Source organism: Betta splendens, chromosome 9, assembly GCF_900634795.4.
Source record: "Betta splendens chromosome 9, fBetSpl5.4, whole genome shotgun sequence".
Classification (NCBI taxonomy): domain Eukaryota; kingdom Metazoa; phylum Chordata; class Actinopteri; order Anabantiformes; family Osphronemidae; genus Betta; species Betta splendens.
In genome coordinates this window covers 7,103,791-7,130,095 of record NC_040889.2, presented here as the reverse complement: position 1 = coordinate 7,130,095, position 26,305 = coordinate 7,103,791, and the positions used below count along the sequence as shown (strand labels likewise).

At 44.7% G+C, this 26,305-nt stretch overlaps 1 protein-coding gene across 5 annotated transcripts in view; it reads left to right on the top strand.

Annotated features, from left to right (window-relative positions):
- The window catches only part of grm8a (glutamate receptor, metabotropic 8a), a 135,244-nt gene extending 114,362 nt beyond the window's left edge, over positions 1-20,882 (top strand). For 4 of the 5 annotated variants that reach the window (XM_055512153.1, XM_029163606.3, XM_055512152.1 and 1 more), the window contains 7 exons: positions 3,514-3,653; positions 5,342-5,488; positions 6,716-7,137; positions 7,706-8,072; positions 18,307-18,447; positions 18,523-18,628; positions 20,063-20,882. In XM_055512153.1, coding sequence (XP_055368128.1) covers positions 3,514-3,653; positions 5,342-5,488; positions 6,716-7,137; positions 7,706-8,072; positions 18,307-18,447; positions 18,523-18,628; positions 20,063-20,112 — 1,373 coding nt within the window. In that variant the 3' untranslated portion in view covers positions 20,113-20,882. Of the gene's footprint in view, positions 1-3,513; positions 3,654-5,341; positions 5,489-6,715; positions 7,138-7,705; positions 8,073-18,306; positions 18,448-18,522; positions 18,633-20,062 lie in introns of all 5 variants that reach the window. The other variant, XM_055512154.1, reaches the window with a different exon arrangement.
- Positions 20,883-26,305: the final 5,423 nt, after the last annotated feature.

Below are 26,305 nucleotides of genomic sequence, written 5' to 3'. Positions count from 1 at the left end.
GGATAATGGATGATTTTACAGAGAGGGACGGATAGACAGAGGTAGAGGCAAAACTACGAGTGCTTTGGAAAGGCACAAAGGCGAGAATGGGTGAAGGGGTAGTTTTTGAGCTAGTGAGCCATCTGTGGAATGAAGCAACCAGGAGGTAAAGAGCAAAAGGAGGGGACGGAGAGGCAGAATAGGCTTTGAACAGGAGAGGGAGAGGGGGGCCTGGATGTGAGGATAGCTTCACAAGCTGGAAGCACACTGCAAAAATGTCCATTTAGGTGACAGGGAATCCAGAAAGGTGACGGCGAAATAAGGAATGAGGATTAGAGCAAACGAGTTTCCCAGTCTGGGCTCTGGCCGCCGCTGGAGACGGCCGTAGAAAGGACAATATTTCCGTGCGAGGAGTTCAGGCCTCATTATTACTTTTCCGGTGCCGTTTCTCATTCTCTCTCTGTGCAGCCTTCACTCTCGTTTGCCTCGGCCCCGCCGTTCTCCCCTATTAGCGCTATGGATGCATGGCACACAGATGGAGGCCTGTTGGCGAAAGGCTCAGAACACACACATACCCAAACCCATGTTTTATTAATGGATGCTGCAGTCTGACTCTTGCATCTCGCTGTCATAAACATTTACGTTGTGGTGGAAGACGTACTGTTCAACCCCAGTGTTTCTAAAGTGAACCAGGCACGGCTGAGGGCTTTTTTAACAACCGCTCTTCTTCCTTCTCTGCTCCCTCTATCTGTCCGTTCGCCTGGTTCCAGCAACAAGGCGCGTCTAGACTCCTCACACCCTCCTCTCCCTCCATCTGCTCCTCTCTGTCTCTGCTGGCAGCGGATGTTTTGAGGCCCGCGCTAATTGATATTTTCTGTTGCGATACCACAAACCGGAACGGGACTGAACCCAAATGCAGAGAGGAGCGGAGCCCAGAGTAAAGCAGAGTGAACCGCTTGTTTTATTGAATATCACGACATGTGCACAGACTGGGAATGGGTCACTGGCAATTCTGAATAACTAAAGATCACCGCACCGCAGGGGGGGGAGCTGTAAACACAGGACCACTGTGAAAACAGGAGACTAGATCACTTAACTACAACAGAAACGGCAGGAGAAACACTAGCATCTGTAGCATTTTACTTGCAATCACAAGCAGTATAACGGACATGGGACAGAATCACAGGCCGTTCATCTTCCGTCTCCCTCTTTAGCACAGGAACAACTCTCTTTTTGTGACAGGCTAAAACAGTTTGGAGCATCTCATTTGCGTCCCGATACGATTTTCACACACTCAGCCTCATTTTCCTTCTTCCCTGCTTTTAAGTTTGTTCCATGTGTCTGTGCATCCATCAAACAGACGTTCTCGCAGACCCGCTCATGTCTCTGTTGTGCTTGTGTCTCCATTTCCCCCATTCATCTCCTCCTGCCTTTCTGTGCCCGTGGCTCCGGCTAAGGGCTGAGGCGTTTCCGCTGTCTTGCTTGCTTTCATTTCCATCTTCCCCACTACTTTCTTGCTCAACCTTTTTGCTGTGTTGATGGTTAGATGATTCTTCTGGTGACACAGAATATGTTTCAACTTCAGTGGCAAAGCAAATCAATTCCCAATATTACTGTTTCACTCTTTTTCACCCTTATTCTTTTTTGTCTTTGACTTCAAGTTCATTTCAGTTACATTTAAATTCACTTCAATGCATGAAATATTTCCTTCATTATTAGATATTCTGCTACATAATTTAAGCTAAGGTCATAACTTGTGAACTTTTCTTGTAAATCTGGAGGATACTTGTGAATGCTTTATATTTCATTTTTAATTCCCAGAGGGAAAGCCTGTGACTCTGTAGAAAAGGCAGGGAAATGGTATCTTGCTCGAGGACACTTCAGCAGATTCCGTGTCGCTGTTCCTGCTGCTGTGAGAAAACCTTGGGAGTTAAAGCAAAATGATTGCTTGCACTCAGGAACACGCACACACTCTCCCTGTGGGTTCAAGTAGACGTATTAACCATTCTCACCACGCTCAAGCAGTCCAATCAGAACGCCCCACCCTCAAACTCAGCCAGTCCAATGCAGAGATTTGGTTATTTCCCTAAATTAGAGCAATTCAAACAATGCACTGTGTTAGCATGAATCTGGCCCCTGGGCTCGTCAGCGCTTTCCATGTCATTTAGGAGCTTGTCATCTTGCTTGAGGTAATGCAAAACGAATGCAGATGAGCAGAGAAGAAATTAGCATCACTAGCAGTTGCTTCACTCTCAGAGAACACACAATGTGGATGTTATTTTAGGACTTAAGCCTGTTCAGAACAAAAATGTGGGCGTTAAATACAGCACAACATTTTCCGTAATTCATAAACATTTATACTTTATATTTTTCCTAAAGGTCCTAAAAATGAAACTCTCTGGACTCTCTCTCTTTTTTGCACCCGTTTCTTTGTATAAATGTTGCAGGGGATAAACACAAGCAAACAGACATGTATTAGACCAGCGGGTCTGCCCATGCCTGTCCTAAACCTGACATTAAACAGGGCTGATGAGAGGTTGTCAGGGCCCTGTTTGCCTCGGCGTATTCCCTTTCTATATGTGTTTGCAGTAATTGCAGCTGCTTTTAAAGGTGTCCCGTCTTTGTCCACCTTACTCAGAAATTGCAGATCCAATCGTGCAAACGCTGTGGGATTGAGTCATCCTTTTCCACTCAGGCTAACCACCACTTTGCGAGAAAACAACCTGCGTTTACTCTGCATAGTTCAAGGTTCTGGCCAGCTTGGCTGTGAGGAGACGTGATTGGTGTAATGGAGAGCTAGCCAATAGGGAAGGACGGAAAGGGCATGCTAATCATGGTTGGAAAGTAAACTCACAAAGTGGTCAGTCCACAAAGCGTCCTGTTGTTTGTCATTGTATGATGTTGTTTTCTGGGATTTTAGACACATTATTGCTTTTTTAAATGGTTCTGTTGACATGTCATATCATATCATATCCTCGCCTGCCTGTTTCTTTTCCAGGTTAGTCAGCTTTTTAACTGCGTCCCAACATCGTTTCTCTTTTCTTCTACCTTGTGTATCTTCAGCGTCACTATCACTGACTTACGGCACACAGGTGGATTGCTGTAATGCACTCCTTTCTCCACGTTTACACTGTAATTGGATTTCCTTTTTGCTACACCGCATTCAGCATTTTGATTGTATCACCAAATAAAGGGAGGACGGCAAGTAAGACTGAGAGGGAGGAGGATAAAAGGTTTGTGTTAAGCCCTATTGGTGCTGGGAAAACCTTGGAGGACACATAAACGTATCCATGCGTGTGCATATTCAATCACACAGCTCCTCTACTCACACACACGGCCCAGGAAAATACCTAGAGGTGAAAATGACTTAGCTATTACCCAGACTAAACGCTCTGCCTGAGGAAGTATTTCAAAACTTCTCCATGAATGGTGTTTGTTTGACATTGTTAATGTTTTTCCTGAACAGGATTTGTGTCACTAAAGTATAACATAGAATGACCAAGCTGACCAAATGGCTCCAACACCTCGTTCCAGGAAGTGCCGGTACGCCAGTGGTTTTCAATGAGAACGGAGACGCCCCAGGTCGATACGACATCTTCCAGTACCAGATCACCAACAGATCCATGGCTGAGTATAGAGTCATCGGCTCCTGGACCAATAAGCTCCACCTCAAGGTGAGGATTCACAAATACAGTGCATGCATTACATTTGCCTACAGAGCACGATGACATGCATCATAGTGACATAGGCCTTTGAAGCACTACAAACCAAACAGCTAAGAATGAGCAGCCAGAAGTCCAGAGTACTAGCAGTGGATTTGTTTGACTTGCTGCTTTTATTCCGGAGCACAGCCCAGTTGAATTTCATCATTTTTACAATAAAGTGGATGTGCATGGATGTATTTTTTAGTTGAAATGTTTCAGTATAGTGCAGGGACATACTCCTACTGCCTCAAACCTGCACAAGGTCGTACACATCTAGATATACAACACACAGGAGCCTCGTAGACCTCCTCACAATTTAATGCCCAAGCAAACTGAAATCCCATTGTCTGTGTTTATCCCTCACTGACACACATGCATGCACGCACACACACACATACACACACGCACACGCACACGCACACACACACACACACACACACACACACACACACACACACACATAAGAACTCTTGGAGCATGTTGTTATAAATCCACCCAGGACTTCATTAGAAAAGCCAGATGACAGATGAGAAGACTAATAGACACTTTCTGGCTGATGGACGGCCTGGCTGGCTGGGAGACAGACTGCAGCAACAAAGGACAACAAAGTTAAAAAACACGCCGCTGGGCATTTTGACAAATTAACAGATGTATTGGATTTGCTTAACAGTACGTCTGGTTTGAAGCACCAGTGGCACATTTAGTGGTGGCGGCAAGAGAAAGTTTCTACCATCAGCGGACTTTTAGATATTCTTTGGTGCAACAAGTCAGGAATGATTAAAGCCAGTGAGTTTCATGGAATCTGTGGAAGGATATACACACAGATACACAAAGTTGTGAAATATCTACAGTAAGTGGGGAGGGGATTTTTTTTAGGCATGTGTACTGTATACTATATGTGAAGATAATGATTATGCTGTGAATAAATGAACATCACCCCTCCCAAACAAAGCAATAATGCACAAATCATTTCCTGAAAGATACATTTTGCTCTATGATAAGACCGTATTGACTGACTTTCCCTCATGGGTTTTTCCTTCTGACCACTTTTTCTTGGACTGATATATTGTGTGCCACTTTGGGACACTTAGGCTCCACTTTACATCCTCGGCAGGAGATGAACCTCAGGGATCTGCTTTAACGATAAAGTTTAGACAGAAAGGGATTCACCCTTGTGCCAGTGTGACACAAGTCCAAACAAACAGAAATGGAAAAACATATGCACACACACACACACACACACACACATATCAGGAAATCCAGATGGCCTGTTTGTGCCAGATCTGATTATGGTCTGATTGCTGGCTTTCAAAATAGCTGGTGGTAGTTTTGTGCCTGGTGGCACTGAGGAAAGCGATCTGAGGATCTGCTCGTGCTAATTGCTTTCTAAGTTGCCCTGAAGGCACGTTGTGCAGGTACTGAGACAACACAGTGTTAAAGGATTTATAACTCACATTATTGTCAGCTGTAGCAGATGGCTGCCAATCTTTGTGCAGCGTAATGTCCCAAAAGAAGGTGGGAAGTTTTGTTTTGCTATGTGAACACCTAATTAATTTTAGGTTTAATGAGTTCCACGCTAAACAAAAGCAGACACAATCTTTGTTAGGCATGTGTACAAATCTCACCCAATCTCACCCCTCTCTTCCTGTGTGCGGAAGGTGGAGGCCATGCGTTGGAGGACAGGGGACCCGTCCCTCCCGGCCTCTGTGTGCAGCGTCCCGTGCCGGGCGGGGGAAAGGAAGAAAGTGGTGAAGGGGGTTCTATGCTGCTGGCACTGTGAGCGCTGTGAGGGCTACCACTACCAGGTAACGTCAGGGAATTTACCAGGCGTCAGGACGCAGCCAATTAAGGCTAGCAAGGCCACAGTGTAAAGTATAGTATTACTTCAGTCATAGCTTGTGATTTTTTTTCAAGCTAAATTTAGCATTAAGCTTGGAAATAATCCACCCAGCGTGTCAAAAACATGGGGTCCTATCGATGTGGGAACTGCTCGCACCCTTAAGCTCCTGCGATTGGTTAGAAGCAAAAGGCTTTAGCAGGAAATATCTCTGCATGGATGCCTTTTGTGAGACACGTTGACAGCACTTCAACACATTCAGATACAAGTCATCTGTTATGGAGCATAAAGCAACTCCACTGAAAAATATGTTAAGTTGTAACGAACAGCAACTACGTAATTCAACCCGACAGTGTCCGATTCACATCTCTGTTGAGACAATTGTGTCGGATGCTGGCAGGTCTCAGCTCAGCCACTTAACATTAATGTGCCAATAAAAATGCAGATCCTCTGACCAAATGCCTACAGTACTGTAAGTAACGTTACCGGTTGAACCTCTGCATCTGCTTTACTATGAAGTCACAGCTTTGTGTTGAAAGCTTTTTGATATTAATCAGCTGCAGAGTGTGTTGGGCCACTTTGGTGGCCCATTTTAGATTTATGTATGCAAAAACCCTGCAGATGCTATTATATGGAATGGAAATGTGTAATTAGAGGTGAGGGAAAAGGGCTGGATCACACATTACAAAGATACATCCCCCATGTTAATTATATTACAGCCGGGGACAATTTGGCAGCTCATCATCCTTCTTATTAACTTGGAAAATTTCATGAGCGAGCAAGCATATGTACAAAGAGCTCCCATGTTCAGGAAGCAATAAAACAAAAGGAAAGTATCAGCCACAGCAGCAGCAAGAAACGCTTGTCAGAGCTCGCAATCAATACTCATTTTGAAGATACATGCATTTGCTGCGAAATCAATAATCTGTTGACACATTAACTGTAAATGTGGGATTTTAGCTGAATTGAAAACAGTACAGCAGCATAACTAAACCAAGGGTGTGTAAATGTGTGTTTTTATGAATCATTAGGAGGTTTACAAGTGCTGGGAAGTAGCTCAGCCTCAACAGCGCTGTTGGTAAAACAGCTGTCGAGACGTTTTCGGGTGAAAACGCCCAAATCGGCTTGATTTTCGCGTGTGGTCCCAAGCGTGACGCAGCTTTAGCGCCGGATGACGCGCCTGTGTCTCCCCCAGGCGTCAGAGTTCACCTGCGAGCTGTGTCCGTACGAGATGCGGCCCGACGCCAACCGCACCGGCTGCGTTCCCATCCCCATCATCAAGCTGGAGTGGCACTCCCCGTGGGCCGTCTTCCCCGTCTTCATCTCCATGCTGGGCATCGTCGCCACGTCCTTCGTCATCGTCACCTTCGTGCGCTACAACGACACGCCCATCGTGCGCGCCTCGGGCCGGGAGATGAGCTACGTGCTGCTGACAGGGATCTTCCTGTGCTACGCCATCACCTTCCTGATGATCGCCACGCCGGACGTGGGCGTGTGCTCCTTCAGGAGGATCTTCCTGGGCTTGGGGATGTGCTTCAGCTACGCCGCCCTCCTCACCAAGACCAACAGGATACATCGCATCTTTGAGCAGGGGAAGAAGTCCGTAACAGCACCCAGGTGAGGACAGCACAAAGGACGTGCCCAAAGCGTGTATTCACATGAGGTCCTACCTCCACTTCTTCCCTGCTAAACCGCTTGCAGTCATTATTCATCATTTACTTTGCTTGCATTATTCATGAGTTGTGAACTCACACTCACCTATTGTTCTGTTTGCACTCAGCGTGAGTGACTCAGAGGCAGAGCATCAATTTAGTGGCTAAAATGTTAATGTGGGATTAAATAGCACTAAGTTCATGTCCTTGCTGCTTGGATGGTCGTCTGTTATCTGTCATGAGTTAGTTACTGCTGCTGCTCATATATGTTGTAAATTTATGTTTCATAATGTGTTTTCCTGTTTTTCAGGAATTACTGAATTTGGCTTCATGTTGTTTCCCCTTTGGGCATTTTGACTAAATGTTTGGACGATCATGGGCTTTATTGCAACTCTCTTTTAGTTGGGGCTTCTGGGAAAATGCATAGATGCACGTGCAGGAGTATATTAGTCAGTTTCATCTTTTAAGGCGATAATTCTATAGTAAATCCTGCCTTGTCCACCGGTTCATATCAGGAATGGTCTCCTTCCCAGGTTCATCTCTCCAGCCTCCCAGCTCGTCATCACCTTCTCCCTGATCTCAGTTCAGCTCCTTGGAGTCTTTGTGTGGTTCGTGGTGGACCCTCCTCACACTGTCGTGGATTACGGTGAGCAGCGCACCCAGGACCCCGTGGCCGCACGCGGCGTCCTCAAGTGCGACATCTCGGACCTGTCCCTCATCTGCTCCCTGGGCTACTCCATCCTGCTGATGGTGACGTGCACCGTTTACGCCATCAAGACACGAGGCGTGCCCGAGACCTTCAACGAGGCCAAGCCCATCGGCTTCACCATGTACACCACGTGCATCATCTGGCTGGCGTTCATACCCATCTTCTTTGGCACGTCACAGTCTGCAGAGAGGGTGAGTGTGTAAACGAGTGCTCTTTACAGTAAGTCAGTGATTCCAAATCTGCAAACCTCCCTTCAATATTTTCTTTGTGAACCGCAGTCTACAGAGAGAGTGAGTATGTGTGCTTCATCCACATCATTTTAAAGATATCTGACGCTGCAGGAAGTGTCTGTGTTCCTGCTAATCAACCTGTCTGTCTTTTAAATCAGCCCATATAGGTCCTTTTGGGATTCAAGGCAATCGTCTTTTGGACAAGTGTTGTAAAGTGTGCATTCGACTGACTTCCCGTGTGCATAGGGTGCAGCTGACTGCACTGAGAAGTGGATAGATTTCCAAATGTGGCTCCACTAAAGACCCAGATTCCATAATCTCTGTCACTCCCCTGCGATTATAGGATTATCTTTGTGGCTGACTGACTGGATCCATGCCTTGGTCCAGGCTTGTTCCTCCTACATTTAGTCAATAATTGACGCCTTCGTAATGCAAATTAGATGACATTCGCTAGGTGAAACTGTTGTGTGTGCCTAAAGGAGATTACATCTTATCTAATAAGAGACACTCAAACACAGAGGGAGCTGTTCAGCCACACACATGGTAAAAGATTGTATTCACTGCAGTGGCTTGAGTGCAGTAAATACTGCAGTCAAAACCTATACTAATATACAGTACTAACCCTCTGTGTCCTGTAAAGTGCCCACCCAAGGTTCAAATCTCCTTATCCTTAACAAAAGAGTCAGCTTCACCGTGTCCCGCTGTCCTATAGATTCAGTCAGACAGTTTCCATTTCTGTCTTTCCCTGCGTCTCAGCCCATTTTCCTTTCAAGGTGGATGCCCAGCAAAAGGCTGACATCAAAGCCATCCAGTCTAATCACACATGAGAACTATCACACTCTGCCTGGATGTTTCTCAGTGATTTTTTTTCATTTTTTCTTCTGTTCAGCGCTAGAGGAAGATTTTTTAATTTCCATTTTACGTTTACTTTACCTTCAATGACCTTTTTCGTTTCATCAAACTCATTAATATGGGAAATGCTACTTGTTGACGTTCCCCGGGATCAAATGCAGTCACGGGTGTGTGACTGCTGGCATCTGGCCAAGTGTGTGTGAACGCTCCTGGAGTGCGTCCCGCCACCCTACGGACCGCGCTCACGTGCGCGCTTGTTTACTGAAGTCTGGCGCGTACGCGTGTGTAGCTAACACGCTGAAGCATCCTGTTGTTGTGGACGGGCCGACGTGTTTGTTCGCCTAATTAGAATGTTCACCAGCATCTTTGTGTGCACTGAGTGTGTTTGTCCGCCGCGCTGCATTTAATTGCAGTATCCACCAGTGCACACTTGTGTGTCTGTGTACGTTGCTTCTAATTGGACTATCCTCTGGAGTGCGCGGCAGCTGGCTGGCTAGCAGCGAGCGCCGAAGACAGGGAGGAGAGAGCGGAGTGAAAGGGATTAACAGGTAATGATGTGACTCACTGATGGGGCTTTAATGAGGAGCTCTCACCAAGGGCACAGGTTTGGTTTCGGGGGAAGGGGGGGTACAGTGAAGGTAGCTGGAGGTTAGATGACATGGCTCACTTTATGATTCACTTGGCTGTCATCCGCTTGGTCGTTGTTCGATATTAATGTAGCTGATACTCATCTGTGAGCGTGTGACTTGTGCTTTATTATACTGAAGCACACGCTACTAATACTCACTCTTAGAAATGAACTCTGTCATCGCGTTCCTTATTCTAAGAGTGGTGGAGTCTTCATGGTCATGTATTGGAGCATTAGCTTGGAGTTATAGGAGGCATCCTTTGAGATGCATTGAGATTAATCCTTCACCCTCGTGTCTAAATATCAGCGTCCTTATTTCTCCCATTGGTTGGTGAGAGGCAACAATTATCGTGTTATAGCGTGCTCTTCAACCTTATAGAGTACAGTAGTAATGTCTTTAATTCAATCCTATCTCGATCTTGTCTCGACAGATATATACGCTCGCCCACCCCGGGTCCACATTCATCAGACCATAAGATGTAGCCCCCGCTTTTGTGTAGTTACAGTACAACCACGTGCTTTCTCTTAATAAATTAGGGAAGCTGACATTGACTGAGAGGAGTTCTGGAGTGAATGCAGCGCTGTAGCCGGCAAGAGAGAAGCATAGTGGAGTAAAGGCTGCAGAGCTCATTAGAGAGTACAGTCAGTGCTCAACAAGGGTTACGATGCATAGCCTTCTACCTAAAGGAATACAATACTCCTTCAAGCCTCATTGGTTGAATCAAAAGCCCTGTGTACAGTACTGTATCACAGAGACCTAATTGTCTTTCTAGACCCTCTTACAATGACTTTATCTGGTTCATTTACTGAGAAATAGAGATTGTGTCACACACTCATTCTGCCTTCAACCACTCATCGCCACACACCTCTTTTTTTCTCGTACAGTATATCCTTACATCACTTTGTCATCATCACATTGGCCAGTGATAAATATTGTTTTATTAATTTCAGTAAATCCCAATACGATCACATATAGGATATTTGTTTCTGTAGTCAGTGAAAGTTTGTTGCAAGAGGGCTGAGACAGTTGAACACTGACCATGTCCTCAGCTTAACCATACGTATATGTTGCTTCCCACTCAGCCATTCATGTAAATGAGCGGCCCATGCAGAAAGCCATGGGGAACACAGTTACCCATTCTTAGTTAATTAGTACTGAGAGCATCATTTCATGTGTTGTGATACTATTAATGAGGAAGCCACTGCATTCAGCATGCTTCTTAGACATCAAGGACACACACAGTGTATTTTGGTGAGTAGCAGTGAGCGTAAACACAAGAAATTTCCTCAGGGTAGCTCTTAATTTAAATTTGAAGGGCTCAGTATATTACAGTTTCTTTCATTGTTGGCTCTGTAGGTCATAACTCTACTGATTGCGCAATGAGGACTGTTCTGGATGCAAAAGTGAAAAAATTATTGTAAACAACTTACCTGGTTATGTTTGTAATTATGGGACTATGGAGAGATTTTATTGCCCTGCTTCCTCTTTAACAGTCTGCATCCTGTCCCTCACTTTCCTCCCCTCAGAGCACTCAAAATGTCTGAGCAGGGGAAGAGAGTGGGAAATAAGACAGAGGAAAAGAAACACAAAGCATGAAAGAAGAAAAAAAAAAACGGCAAAGTTACACCGAGACACAGGGACACGCGAGAAGACAGCGAGAGGCAGAATATAAATGTAAGAGTTAAGTCAAGAAAGAGCAGGAGAGGGAGATTCTTTACCATCACCAGCTAGGGGAGTATTGTTTTGAAATAGGTCATGCTGCCATGCAGACGCTGCTGGCTCCAAACGGCTTCTACCGCACCCTGCAGAAATGGGGAGAAGGTGTGTGTGTGTGTGTGTGTGTGTGTGTGTGTGTGTGTGTGTGTGTGTGTGTGTGTGTGTGTGTGTGTGTGTGTGTGTGTGTGTGTGTGTGTGCGAGTGCGCTCCTCTCTTCTTGTTCTAAAGCTCTAACCACAGGGTACATCCTCTCCACAGCTACCTCTCCCTCTCTGCGCCTGCCTCATCATTCCTGCCTGACACTATGAAGAGAAACTCATCTGTGTTTCTTTCTTTCTCGCCCTTTTCTTTCTTTTTCATCTCTCAGCTTTATCTATATTTAACTTACTTTCTCACCTTTGCTGTTCTCCAGATGCCTTTAAATATGGTCAGCGTGTTCTCTCCTGCCTCCAACAGAGGAAGAGCCTCTGCATGTGTGTTTTGAGTGTACAGGGTGTCTTTGTGCATGCAGAGACATAATCGAGTATATACTTCATGCATATGTAGAGTGTGTTGTTCTCTATCCAAAATAAGTAATTGGCTTCCATTACTATGCTCACTGTTCTACATATGCATATGCGGGGGATCCTAAACTCAGCCTGGGGACAGTTCTGCAGTGTCATAACAGGATAGAGGCACAACATCTGCAGTTGAAGCTGCTATTCATACCTATGCACTTTGCATCTCTTAAGGCCGCCCATTCATGTTATCTGTCTGACACCTTCCCCATCTCAGCCAGCCCACACAGGGACCTACATGCACACCATTGTCTAACTTGAGACCAAAGCAAGACCCAAGAGTCTGACTGAAATCACCTTTATGAAGTGAAGAATGGCAAATGGCCCCACTAACATTCCTTTATTTCTGTCCCGGGAGTATGTGAAGAACACACACGATCTGTCCCCGTGACTCAAAAATCCATCTCTGCCCCAACACACATGCATATACATAGAGTCTGCAGCTCACTGTCCTCAGGTAGATTTATGACTGTCCCAGTGGAGAACCAGTGACTGCCCAGATCCTTACCGGGAGTAACTGCTGATAATCAATCAACAGGTCTGAGGAGACAGAGGGAGACAGAGGAGGCATGAAAGGATCATAATGAGAGTGAGGTACTCTGCTAAAAACATGGAACCACTGGTGAGTAAGGGGAAGATGGAGGATGACGAAAGGAGAAGGATTTAGAGTAAAAGATAAGTGGGCAAATGCGGCAGGCAAAGACTGGTTCAGAGTGGAGGTACAGAATAGCGTGACGTTAGCGGGTGATTGTAGCTGGAGAGAGTCAGGGGAGGGTGGGAATGGCACAAGCAGCAAATGTGAAAGATGGAGACGGAGATACGAGCCGAAATGCAAGAGGAAAACTACAAACGTAAGGGTGATGAAGCATTCAACTGAAAGCAGACGCGTGGTCAAAGCTGTGGAGCCCTGAGCGTCTAAACGTGGCTCTTGGTGTCCTAGAAGTCCATAAATAAGAGCTAAATACAGAGATGAGCATATTGTAGCATTGATGTTTCGATTGTATGGACATATTCAACACTGTTATGAATTAAAAGAATGTTATGCCCACGCTTTAGCTCAGGACTCTGGCAATGAACAGAACATGTGCAGACAGCAGATCACTTCTGAACCATGTTCCTTCCCTCGGCTGGATTTAGACGTCATGTCGTCTTTATTCTGACAGAATTTACCTTGGGGTGATTATATTCAACAGGCTGTGTTGAACATAAAAAAACCGAGGAGGAGTTTTATGATAGGAATTATGAGTTTCGCAGATTTTGCCGTGGCTCTGGTGCTTTTTGAACCACAAAACCACGGGGGGAGAGGAGCAGTTGTGTGAGACCCTGACATCAGACAGTGGTACAGTATGTTGACGGGGGACTCACACAGGGCTGTTTACCATGTACACTGTGCAGGCTGTAGGTTCACATATAGCGGCTTTGTGTGGGAGAAGGAGAAGCAGGACAGTGTTCGAGGCAAGAAACTGAGTACAGGCATCGTTCTATAGCCGATGAACCCGTACTGTGCTGTATTTTCAGGCAATTAAAAGAACAAGCCATAGAATGTGCTGTAACTAAATCCTGTTTTCAGTACATAAGTTAAAGCATGTTAATTTATGGCAATAATTTGGGCAAAATTACTAACAATAGAAAGTTGCTGAATGAAGAACCTCTGTACTATTGAGCTGCTGCTGAGCCATTACTTTGATGCACTTTCTGACTATGGACAGGATATACCTGGCTGCACAGTTCGCACAGTCGCTCTGCCAGAGTCAAAGCTTCGGGCAACTTTCAGGCCTGAATTGGGGATAAAAATCTGGTCAAAGGCTTGTGCGATAATGCTGAGGAGCTGGAATTTTTATTACTTGGCTGCTTCCACTTGAATGAAGCGTGGATGCCGCGGGGATGTGGGAGCATTGTTCACCTCCTAAGATAGTGGTAAGGAGGAACATCTATTTGTCTGAGAACGGTGGTTTGTTGCTGTTTGCAGCCTGTATTTGTGGAGGTACAATGTGCATCGCTGCCTTGTGCTGACTGTGGCTATTGCAGTAGTAGACTTACTGTACCAGTGCATGAATTATGATAGTTTCACAGGAGCTTGTATTTGTGCTGTGGCTGTACCGTGGTTTGGCCAGACGTCTGCTGACGGACAGTGCTCCGTGTAAGTCCTCTGTGGGTATTTAATTGGCTGGAGCCGGGCACAGTGGGCCCACAATCACGTCAGCCAGGACAGAGAGCTGTTCACAGTATGCATCACACTGGAACCTTTATTAGTCTGAACCTCACTTAGATCTGCAAGTCAATAGGAGCTGCACTAACAAGCTGTGGCACAGCAAACAGAGACGTACCCTAACATCATTTTCTGAAATCTGTGCTCTTTCATGACACACAGACCTTACCCCGCTATGGATTAGGCAGAGGAAACATGTCTCTAAGTGCTGTTTTGTAAAAGATAATGAGGTACTTGTGGCCAACAGTGACCAGGCTTGGGGCCAATTAAGTTGAACTGACATGAAGTTAAAATATTATGGCAGAGAGTCCTGTGTCAGAGCTTTTCTGTGGAGACTTCTTCATCACTGCAAAATGCTTGAAAAATACGTGTGATGGGTGTGTGGAGAACCGCAACACAAGGATTTAACAAGCTTTGGCAACAAGAGTCATTCCTCACACACAAAAACACTTTCTCCTCTCACCTTTAACTAGCTTTTGTAAATGTGGTCTCTGTCAGCTGCTGTGGCTTTTATTCCGGAATGAATACTTCAAGAAACTGTCATTTTAGTCTAGTTGTTAAGACATTCAGACCCCGGTCAAGGTAAGAGGCCCAGTAGAACTGTTGTTGGCTTTGTACTGTATATTACTAGCATAATGTGGTGATAAAGTCCACAGACACTGAATTCATTTTTTAGTAAATAAATAAAAGTAAAATCTCTTCAACCCCCCATGGCTCAGGTGATTAAAATGATGAGTGGTCCCGTGGTGTCAGTGGATGGAAACAGGAGGTGTCAATTAGACACAGGGCAGAGAGACACACTCGCATCCAGGAGAGTTTGACACTAAATTGCGGCGTGAAGTTATTTCAGGGGCCTCGGGCGATCTGAGAAGTCACCCCGTTCGTGAAAGGATTAGCTGAGTACAGGCACCTATAAACAAGGGCTAAACTCATTATCGCGGCAGCATGTTAAATGATGCAGAGCTGAGCAAAGTGAGAAGAGACAACAGGCCGGCGCTAAGACGGGAGGATGGAGGAGGGGAGGAATTTTATTTTCATGGCTTGTTTTCCCAACTCGCCTCAACTTCTTTCTTCTTTCACCCAGTCCCCGTATGAAATATTAGCAGAGAAAATGCGTGAAAGAAGGTTTCAATGGATCCTAGTGAGGTTCGCTATTATATAATTTAACAGGGCTACACTGTGAACAGCAATATCAGCAAACAGCCAACAAATACTCAGCTGCTTGCCAGCACCTAATTAAAGGCTGGTATTGTCTTAATTTGAAGGTTTGAGCCTTATGGGGGAATTTATTGTATCAAACACAGCATGCCTGTGGCAAAATAACACAAAACGGAACATAACACGAGGACTTTGTTGTTGGGTTCACTCAGATTCGTCTCTCTCCTCATCACCCTTTCCTTCTTCTCACTTCTGTGTTGTTCCCTGTCTTTCCGTACTTCCTGTCAGCTAATGACTCTTCTCCCAAATGCTGCTCGCCTCTTCTGTCGTTGGCCGCTTCCTTCCTCACCTCCTCATTGTCTTTCATATTTGCTCTCTCCATCTTCCCTTTCATCTCCTCTCCGTGCTGCCGGCTCCTCGGCCATGTTGCTGGCCACAGCACTCTGATTTCACCCCCCTTCCAGCTCCGTGCTACAGTACATGTCTGTAGAAGTGCTCTGCAATGATCACCGAGTGTGTGTGTGTGTGTGTGTGTACGTGTGTGTGTGCGTGCACGCGTGCGTACTGAACTCTCTGCATCGTCTGCAAATGAATGTACATTTTACCTTGTGGCTACGCTGGCTCAGATTAGCCATTAGCTCGGCCTGCCTCGCGTTAGCGGGATGGAGAAGATCCAGATGTCCCCTCTCAGCCTCGTTACTGAAGCTTCCCATCGGTTCCTGCGGATGCAGGGCGTTTGGAACAGGGCGAACACAAACCCTCGCTCCTCCAGCTCAGAGCTGCTCTGGGATGGCGAGGACCTTATCGGTCGCCCTCGCGGACAGCTGCGCAGACTGAGCTGCGGTGCTTTTCCTTCCTCCTCGGCTCACCTGCTCACCGTTATCCTCTGCGTACTACAGTTGCCCTGGCAACCACCCAAAACCCTAACCTCTCTCTGGGTAGTGTGGGATCAACAAAGTGACTTCTAGTATGCAGTGTAAAGCTACTTCAAAAGAAGACGGTTGCACAAACACACATGAAATGACCCGAGTACATGCGAGTACAGTAGTTCATGTTATGTAAATCAGTAAATGATGTAATTAAGATGAACGTAGTGCTCTCGTACTTAAATGAAGTCCCTTCCTAGTTCCTCCTCGCCTTCATCGCCGTCTCGTCTCTCCCCAGGTGTTTAGAGCCCATCACTCTGATTCCCCTCTTATCACGGACCAGAGAGTCTGCGTCTGCAAGCGTTTTGAGTCTTGGGGGGAACGCGTTGCACGCAGCCATCCGTAGCTAATCACCTACTTTTCTGGGTGTGACTTGGGATAACAGCGCCGCGTTGACGCATGCTTTTAGCCATTATCTATGGACGGAGAGGTAGCGGAGCACGTCTTCCGCGCCCTGTCTTGTGTGTAAATAACAGCTGGAAGCCGCCGCTTTGGTCCAAAGGCTACATGTAATAGCAGCCGCTACAGTATCAGCAGACTTGCTGCTGTTATGATAAGAGCAAGTTCAGCGCTTAAGGGAATATCTCTTTCTTCCCATTTTCTCTGCGTTTTGTGCTCTTTTCTTCGGCAACTCCCTTTCAGTCTATCACTTTCCCTTCTTTCTCTCTGACTGGAAGCATATTTTCCGCTCTCCATCTGTTCCTCTCTGATACTGCCACTAACTGATCCCTGTATCAGTACAATTCAACTGACTGCTATTTGTTGGCAGGATATATAAAAAACTAGAACGAAACAATACGGGAACGTGTGAATGAAGCAACAAATCCCCTTGTGCCTTTTTCTCTCCTGATCGCCCTGCTTTGTCTCAGTTGTGGTCTCACTTGCGTTACAGTAAACAGCTGTGAAGCCTGAAGTCTGTCAGCGACTGACTTTCTTTCATGTACGTGTGCTTGTATGTGATTTTGTGGCGTGGAGCGCCTATCAGTTCTGCTTGGACTCGTATTGTGTGTCTGTGTGTGTCTGTTGCCGTGTGTTTGGCCCTACACTCCCATTTTCCTCTGGCTGCTGTCAATGTGATCCACGCACACCTTCAGGCAGGTGTGTGTTCCACTTACTCCACATTCGTGAGGACCAATTTAAGTTTGAGGGTATTTTGGTTTTGACTAAAAGCGAGTAGAGGGTTTTGATTTGAGATGTTACCATTGGAGCAAAGTCACAGCAGAGCAGCAGTGCATGTGTCTCTCACTTGATGATTGTGCATTATTCTATTCCATAAAATGTTCATGTTCTCCTCTCCATTGTTTTATTCTGTCTCCTTTATTTCGATGCATTCCTCTGCCCCTCACCTTCTATCGGACCCCCCTCCGTGTACTGTACAGTAGACAGTCCTTTCCTGATGAGCCCAGTGTCAGCTGTGTCAGGCATGTGGGTGAAGCCTGTCTTTACATCTGTCCTCCTCCAACTACTCGGAGACTCACCCAGGACCCAGGGACTACAGTACAGAGCTCAGTCCTCTGCAGTGTGTACCTGTGTGTGTGTGCTGGCTTCCTATTTTATTATACCTGTCCTCCAGCTTGATGGCAGAATGGATGTGGTCTAATAAAATAGCCTAATTTAGTGTAGTGTGCATTGTGACTGTCTGCCCACAGAACATGTCATCACATCTGTCTTTCAGTCCACTCGGTTAACCCTCTCACTGGTGTCTGCCATCTGTCCTCCTGTCTGTCTGACGCTGCAGCTCAGTCTTAGTTTAGTAGGTTCAGGTACAGTACAGGTACTATACACCATGAAAGACTGCAGTTCAGCTCAATTTCGGGAAAAATGCTTCTGTTCCTAAAAACAAACATCCAATACCTGTAGATGCTCACACTTTCCAATTAACCCATCGGTAAAGGTCAAATTCTGACTTCATTTTACGTTACTACACAGGGACAGGACATCAGCAGCATTGGTACCATTTAATGTACTGTATACTATTTGATGTACTTGACTAGGACCATGCACATTTTCTGCTAATCATACTTCTGTGTGACCATCCTTCCTGTCTTCCCCTTCTTCCTTTCTGTCCTCCACCAGGTGTATTCTGTAGTTGGATAATTGCTGTCTGTGACAGCTTGAAATGTGATACCTCCCTCTCTCTGTCTCTAGATGTACATCCAAACCACCACCCTGACCATCTCCCTCAGCCTGTCTGCCTCTGTGTCTCTGGGGATGCTCTACATGCCCAAGGTCTACATCATCCTGTTCCACCCCGAGCAGAACGTTCCCAAACGAAAACGTAGCTTCAAGGTGAGGTGGACATTGTGATTGTTATGATTAATTCAGTACCAGAACCGGGTTTGAATTTAATTCATGGCTATGCAGGCCATCGTGACAGCCGCCACCATGTCAGGAAAGCTGACCCAGAAAGGAGGAGACCGGCCCAACGGAGAGGTGAAGACTGAGCTATGTGAGAGCATGGAGACCAACAGTGAGTAAGAGAACACAAAGTTTTATAATTATACATATAATGAACCATACAGCTCTCTAGGACCAGATATAACAAAGTAATCTACAGCACACTCAAAGATTCACTGGATTTTAGGGCTTTATTCATCGTAGCAGCTTTTACTGCAGAAATTTAATTAGGATTTAAAATGCAAGGTTTTAGAAGTTTAGGGCAAACAAACACTGGGAAAGAAACTTTTAAAGCACATTTGAAAGACATACGAAAAAAATGGAGATACGTAACATAGTGGATTGATGCTATTATTAGTGCTCCAAGAATGATAAAGGAAAATAAAATAAAACAGACAAATGTAAAAGAAACAACTGAGTAACTAAAATACAGCTGACAAGCAAAAGCTGAGATTTAAAGTGAGGAGAGTTTTAAAAAAAATGTTTTCAGAAATGTTCAGATATTTTTCTCTTGTTATGTATTTAACATATTACTAACAGGAGTAAAATCTGTGCATGCTGCTTTGTGTTGAGCTCATTCTACTACATTCAAATTCAACTTCCAAAATGAATGATACTGTTCAGTGTGTGTGTGTGCGTGTGTGTGTCCCATAGTGCCTGTGTGTGTGTGATAGCAGTGTATGTACAGCCTGAGGCCGTCGTACCTGGCGTCTCTGTGCAGTCTCTGTGTGTACGTTATGCAGAATGGGTTTCAATCGTGAAGGTCACAGTTCACTCTCTCCATTACTAGTTATACAGCTTAGTCACGTTCGAACATACTCCACTGTGCCTAAAGTTTGCAAATTAATAAGCTCAGAATGGTCCACGCAATCATTTATTTATACATGATGATGGACAGAATGCAAGCTTAAGAGTCTCCACTTGTTTTGCGTAAGAGTGCTCTTGAGAAAATATCGATAAAATCCTTTGGACATTTTTCACATCTGAAATAGATGGAAAATAATTGCATGCGCTAAGAGTCATTTTGTTGATTTTTTTTTTTTTTTTAGATTGTTTTCATCAAAGGCCATTATTCCAGCAGTGCGATGGCAAAACATAAGTGAAAAAAAGTGTTGTTTGAAAGCATCAGAGTATAACAATAGCGCAGTTAGAGGCCTGCGGTTGCTGCAAAAACATTGACATTTTCAGTGAAATGCTTGAGGGGACACAAGATGTAATGGGTTTGACAAAAAGCCCCACAACTCAGGTGGACTGTGGATGTGACACAGTTACGTGACCGTCTGAAGCAAAATCTGCTCTCAACTGTTTTTTCTCTTCTTTCCCCTTCCTCCCTTCATCTGTCTCTCCCTTTTTATTATATATTTTCCATCTCATTGTGTCTTTTCATCCTTACGTTATCACTTTCTCTCACTCTTTTATCCTCCTCCTCCACCCCATCAAAACTTGCGTTTCTTCTTCTCCACCTCTCCTTCGTCCTCCATCGTCCACCCTTCCCGTCTTCACGCAGCTTTATCAACTAAGACGACATACGTCAGCTACAGCAATCATGCCATCTAAAGGGACCACGAAAGACCAGGAAGGGGATTGGACTGGAAACGGGGGGCGTGTCTTGGGGGTTGGGCCAAGCGAAAGAAGGAGCTGTCATTCAAAGGCGTTTGGCTGAAGAACTGGCAGAGACAGAACCCAATGGAATCCAAGCATGAGACATTTTGTATTGTTCCGCATCAAACCACGAAGAGGTGGGACCACATAAACAGCCAATCAGTGTGCCTGCTTCCCCGCTGCTCACAGCTCATTGGTCCTACCATGAACTTACCTGTTTGAAAATAAAAAAGAGACACGTGATAAAAGTGACATACCATAGGTCACTGCTGTGGACAAAGTAACCATCAAAACCTACAAAAAGAAAAAAAAATTATAAAATGAAAAATATATAAATATATATATAAAAATCAAAACTCTCTGAAACCCTGTAGACATTATATCTAAAAGGGCAAAGATGGGAACGGGAAAGAGGTTTAATAGATTACATTTTAAAAGATATTTAAAAAGAGAAGTGTAAGAGAAAATCTATGAGACTAAAACATGTTTGTTGTTATTCTCTACTCGTAAGTATTTTTGTGGTCGTGACGATTTTTCATTCTTGTCTCACCGTTGTCTGATGGATCGCCCTTGCATAATGAGATGAGTGTGTTTCCTTCTGCTGTCTTGGCTAACCAGGTCGTAGCCTTGGGTCGTGAACCTGTAAAATGCCATGGTTGAAGCATGCCAGTTTTTATACAACAAGGAGATTTATTTATAATAAAGGAATGTTTTGCAAATGTGTAGATCGGTGGTCATGCTTTGGAGAAATGAGGGTGCCCTGCTGAGCTTTAAGTTCACTTTGCTCTTACAGAACAGACCTGTTCTTCCTTTAATGTTGAAAACTCCAAACACTCCTTGTCTAGTAGCCTAAAACATTTAGGCACAATGTTCAATTTATGAATGCATTTCACTCTACACATCCCAAAAGTCTATGTATTAAAGAAAAGCCTGCAGAAGAAAGGCCTGAAAGCAGGTGATGTGGGTAAATGATGCTGAGGCATATTATAATAACTTAAATTGTGAGGTAGATATTGGAGCGAAGTGAACATAATTCTCCTCCACCTGCAACAATCCACCAGATGCCCTGTCGTCAGAAATGCGCAAGAAAGAAACAGTAAATTGCATCAGTGAATCCATTTTTCTTGAAGTGGAACAGTCGATAATGCTGAAGGCGAAGTGAAAAGACAAATCACACCATTTATGAGTTCCCTACACATGGACAAGAAATGAAAAAGTGTAAAATCCTCGTGAATTGGTGTTGTTATACTTTTTTATCAGTTTTTACCCGACGCTATGAAATGCACCCTTGATGAAAAAGCTGATGTGTCGACTTTAAAGTTGCTATGAACTCAACAGAAGCAGAACACCTCAGGTACAGTTTCTACTGCTGGCAAACATTAGCTTAGCTTCCTGCTCATCCCATGCAATGGATTAAAAATGGGTGGTAGTGTTTCTACGCAGCAGCAGCAGCCATACATGCTGCAGAGAGACACAAATACAGGGTGTATCTTATTTTAAGTCATTGTTGTGTAACAGCGTATTAATAATTATTAAGGAAACTCACATTTTGTTGAGAGAAAGTCACTTTGATTTTCACATTACTCAGGATTAGTCACTCTGGGAATTGCAGGAACAGAAGCAGACGTCTGTAACATCAGTTTTCAGCCGTATAATTGATTTATGTAAACAAATGTTAGCTGTCTAACAAACGTGATGAAATGGATAACTGCCGGGGGAACTGGGGCTGCGTTCCCTGACACTTGTTTGTCGTAAGGTATGTAAATCTGTTGGAAAGTGAGCCACTGTTTCCTGAAAGAAGCCAGATGGTGGATGTTTTGACCTCATTGTCGCTTAGTGGGTGAACGCTGCAGCTGGTTCGTGCGCAGGATGGATTTGTTGAGATTAATTAGCAGTGAGTCAGGCTGACAAATGTGACAGAGTACAGGTGTGAGAGACCGATAATCAGCCAAGCGTGACCCACGTTTTCACAATTTAGTTCAGTTTTATTTTATTAGTAGGCACTTTGCCTTGAGCTTCATCTTAACAAGGCCCTTTTACGGCACACGCGGCAGCTGGTGCAGGATGAAAGTTCTGGTCAATGTGACGGTAATCTCTATGCAAATTGGAGACAATCAGCATTTGGGCTAGTTATTTTAGGTCGACGGACCTCAGGTGTGAGTGCGCATCCCTCAAGCTGAATCTCAGCTGTGCAGCAGAAGGATAAGGCGGCCCAGAGCTCCCAGATAGTGAGGGCTGTGCAGGGAACCAGCATGTTGACTGTGGCCGTGCACTGCACATTGTGCAGCTAAAATAAGATTAGAAGTTAAACACTAGTATTGAATGCACAGATTGGGGGTCAGATTGAGGAGTCCTGCATGGCTGGGCTGTCTGTGTGTAGCTCAAGGAGAGGGTAGCTCCATTCTGTTGAATTCAAAGATCTAGCTAAACTTCCTAATTCTCCGAACCAAGAATAGATAAATTGAAACACTTGGCTTTGAATTTTGAGTTTTATTGTCTGACTAGAACAGGTCCAGTCATGGTTTGTTCGTGAAGATGACGTAATGACACTTTATTACTGCTGCAGTGCTTGACACTCTGCTTGACACATGCTTTCTTTATTTTTCCTCTTACATATTGTATTGTAGCATGTTGCGATTTGTTCTTAGCACTAAGTGACTTTTTCCATTACAAACTATGTTGTAGGCAGTGCAAGAGAGGAGCTAATTGAAGCTTTCTTCTGCAGACTAATTCAATTACGAAACGGCTGCCGTGCAGCCAGTGAATCAGAAAACGGTGGGTGGCTGGAGAAAACTGCTCTCTTTGCAAAATCACACCTCTTCCCACTTGAAATGTAATGTGTTTAGGTGTGTGTGTGTGTGTGTGTGTGTGTGTGTGTGTGTGTGTGTGTGTGTGTGTGTGTGTGTGTGTGTGTGTGTGTGATTTGGGTTCCAAGAAGAAAACAGCTGGTCCACCACCATGTGTCCGTGTGCCAGTAGCCGTGCTGACGGGTTTGCTGGATGCTGTTGCCATGGCATCCAGACCATGGCAGGTCAGGTCTGCATGTGGCATCTCAGAATCTGTGCTGCGAGTCACACTGACAGTTAAATTAGGACTGATCCATTTAATATTACCGTAGAAGCTAAGGTGTTTATTCAGCTTTCTGCTGGCACCCTGAGTCAGCAGTCACCTCTGAGGTTCATAGACACTGTTTGAAATAAAATTAATGATGGCATCTTAGTCTTTCCCTAGCAGCTCTGGTACAGTATGTCATGAGCGCAATCAAAATACAGGCTGTTCTAGAGACACTTTGAAGCCAGAAATAAATTTAAAGGAGTTAAATAACGTCTGCAAAACTTCAGAAAATTATACGTACCTACAGTATACAGTATAGGTCTAAAGGTTGATTAAGATAATATGATGACAAAGATCATTGTGGTGGGGTTGAATTCTTGAATACGTCGAATACTTTCACCCAGTTTTTCCCAAGGGGACGCTTTTAAATGTCATTATTATGTTTTGCTCAGTGCTCTGCTCTATCTTGTTGCTGATGATTTACTGGCACTGGGGAATCACAATTACTTTTTTGACAAAATAACAACTTCCACATTTGCTATATTCATATATGCACAAATAGAGTGTGAGTTTATCAGTGTGTATTCAGATGCGCGTCTGTCATTCTGCGCAATCATCTCAATTATTCCTAGAAGGATGGGAAACAAGTTTTATTTTGAACCTCGCTGCAGCAACTGCAAACGTTCGCCTCACTCTGCTACTCAGCAAACACTCTGGCATCACAGTCATGTACACAAACATAATTATCTGCATAAACACACAAGTGTTTGCAGATATTGGATGTCAGCGTGTTTCTCAACAATTGCAGCTCCCAGACATTGAATATTCAGAACTATACGTTTAGAGATATACTACAGTACGTTAAATTAAAAAGTGTCGTAATGGGACACTGCTTTTCTTATTTAGAAATAATTTGCCAATAATGAAAACCCAATTACTACTTTCATTTGGTCTCCCAACGTTTCACAGCTCCTAGTTCCTCCAGGTTGTCTTTTGGGAGCCCCCTGGCTGTGTGTGTGTGTTTGGTGTACACACTTCCACTGTTTCCTATTTGTGAGGTTGTGTGCACAGTTGTTTCTGTCAATCCACTGTGTGTGCATGCGCCGGTGTGTATAAACTCACCCCGGTGAGAAGACGGGACACCTGGGAGAGACTGCAGCGACAGAAATGCCTCACCTGTCAATCACACGCTTGCTACACAGTTGTGCTGAGGAGGAGGAGGAAGAGGAATCCGAAATGCTTCCATCCCCTTAATGAGGAAGGCCTCCATCGGGGAGTTAAGAGTGCTTAAGGAACGGAACAGTGACTTGAGATGGAAAACAAAGAGAGAAAAGCAGTGGAAAACAGACTGTTTCTCTGTGTTTAAGCTTTCTGTGGCAGCATGAAAACCCTCCCAGCTGAGACTTTAGCGTAATTAGCTCTGTCAGATGGCCTGTACCAGGGGAAGCTATTACCTTAAATAGACTCACCAGTGATACGGATGCTGCTTCTTACAGATGTTTGGATGCCTGTTGAAGATACAGCTGGTTGGCGCCGGTGTGGGCACTTTTCCAGTTTTGGTTCTCAGTGAAGTCAAGTGTTGACATTGGAGCTCACACTGTTAAATCTAACAAATACACGTCTACTGTATTAGCAACAGTTAACACACTGATTACTCTTAAATTATGCATTTTTATAAATCCAAAGCCTTTCCAGTTTTACTGCCTCTTACTGTCAGTCTGTCAGGTTTTACTTTGAGCTTTATTAGCTGAGTGTAGGTTTTGAATTCAGTTTTATTGGGTGCACTTCTTACGTTTCTGAATACGGAGCTTTATTAAAACACCATCTGCTAATCATGTTACTGTAGGACACTTCTTGATCTAAAAAAACGACACATGCTGAGTTCATCTGTACACAGTGAGATGCTTTATCCTGGTTTGACCATCTTTGTTGGTGTGGAAGTTACCGAATTGTGTGTTCCGTGTGCATAAATGTCAGCTGTGTCAAAAAGCATCCATCCACTGATGTGCTGTTTGGTAAATAAAGCCCAAACACGTATGTGACTAATAGAGGATGAGGAAATAGCACCATGTCCTTTTCCTCTGGTTTCATAACAAGACATCTGTTGCCCAGGCACAGATTATCTGCACGACTCTGAGGTCACATACTGACAGGATTACGAGGTGCAAAGGTGTCAAGTCTGTGGCTAACACCTATACGAGCATCTGCCGAATTGACACAGAGCTGAGCTGTTAATAGCTGCCGTGTTGCCTGCCTGGTGTCGGCATCTGGCGAACGGCTTTGGAGGAGATGGCTGCCCTAAATCTTGTGAGGAGATAGATGGAAGAGCGGCGCAGTTTCAGGATGGAGAGCGGGAGGAAAGGAGGGGCACTCTAAATATGATAAAAGGCAAAGTGAGGAACACACGGGCAAAAACATTACACAGTAAATGAGAATGGTTATCTGAAAAGAAACTAAAAGCAAACACCTGTTACTGGGACATCCCTCTGTTTATTCACAGCTACATATGGTTTAATGCCTCCACAAAGAGGGTGGAAACGAGGTGATGGCAGAGGGAGGAGAGGATGAACACCTCCCAGTTTATAGCGCACTTCACGGGGGCATGGCCGGCGTCTAATTAGCGCTTGCTACATGTTAACGTCTGCTGCAGCACGTGCCTTTGTAAATATTAGCTGGCATGCTACGCCGTGGGGATGCTAAAGGAGGAGCTGCTTCTTTCACAGCGGGGGTCTGCTGGATGGCCTTTTATAGTAGACACACTGCTGGGTGTTTGTAGGAAGAGCTGGTGGAATTTAAATAGCATTCACATAATTCAGAGTGTTAATGGATTTCTTATCCAGTGAGAACAGATGCTAATTACATGAGGAGAAGGCAGAAATTTTTCCCATGTGTCAAATGCTGAGAGTTGTAAGATCCTGGATACTAAGACTAACTGTTCCTGTTCTCCTCCTGAGGAACAAACCCAATACTGTTGGTGGCAGCAGGGCCTTGCTCACCCCCTGAAAATCAACTTACAGGGAATCAGGACTGGGTTGGTTCAGGCAGCTCTTTCTCTGGCTTCACCAGTGCCACTGGTGCTATTTACATGGTCCTC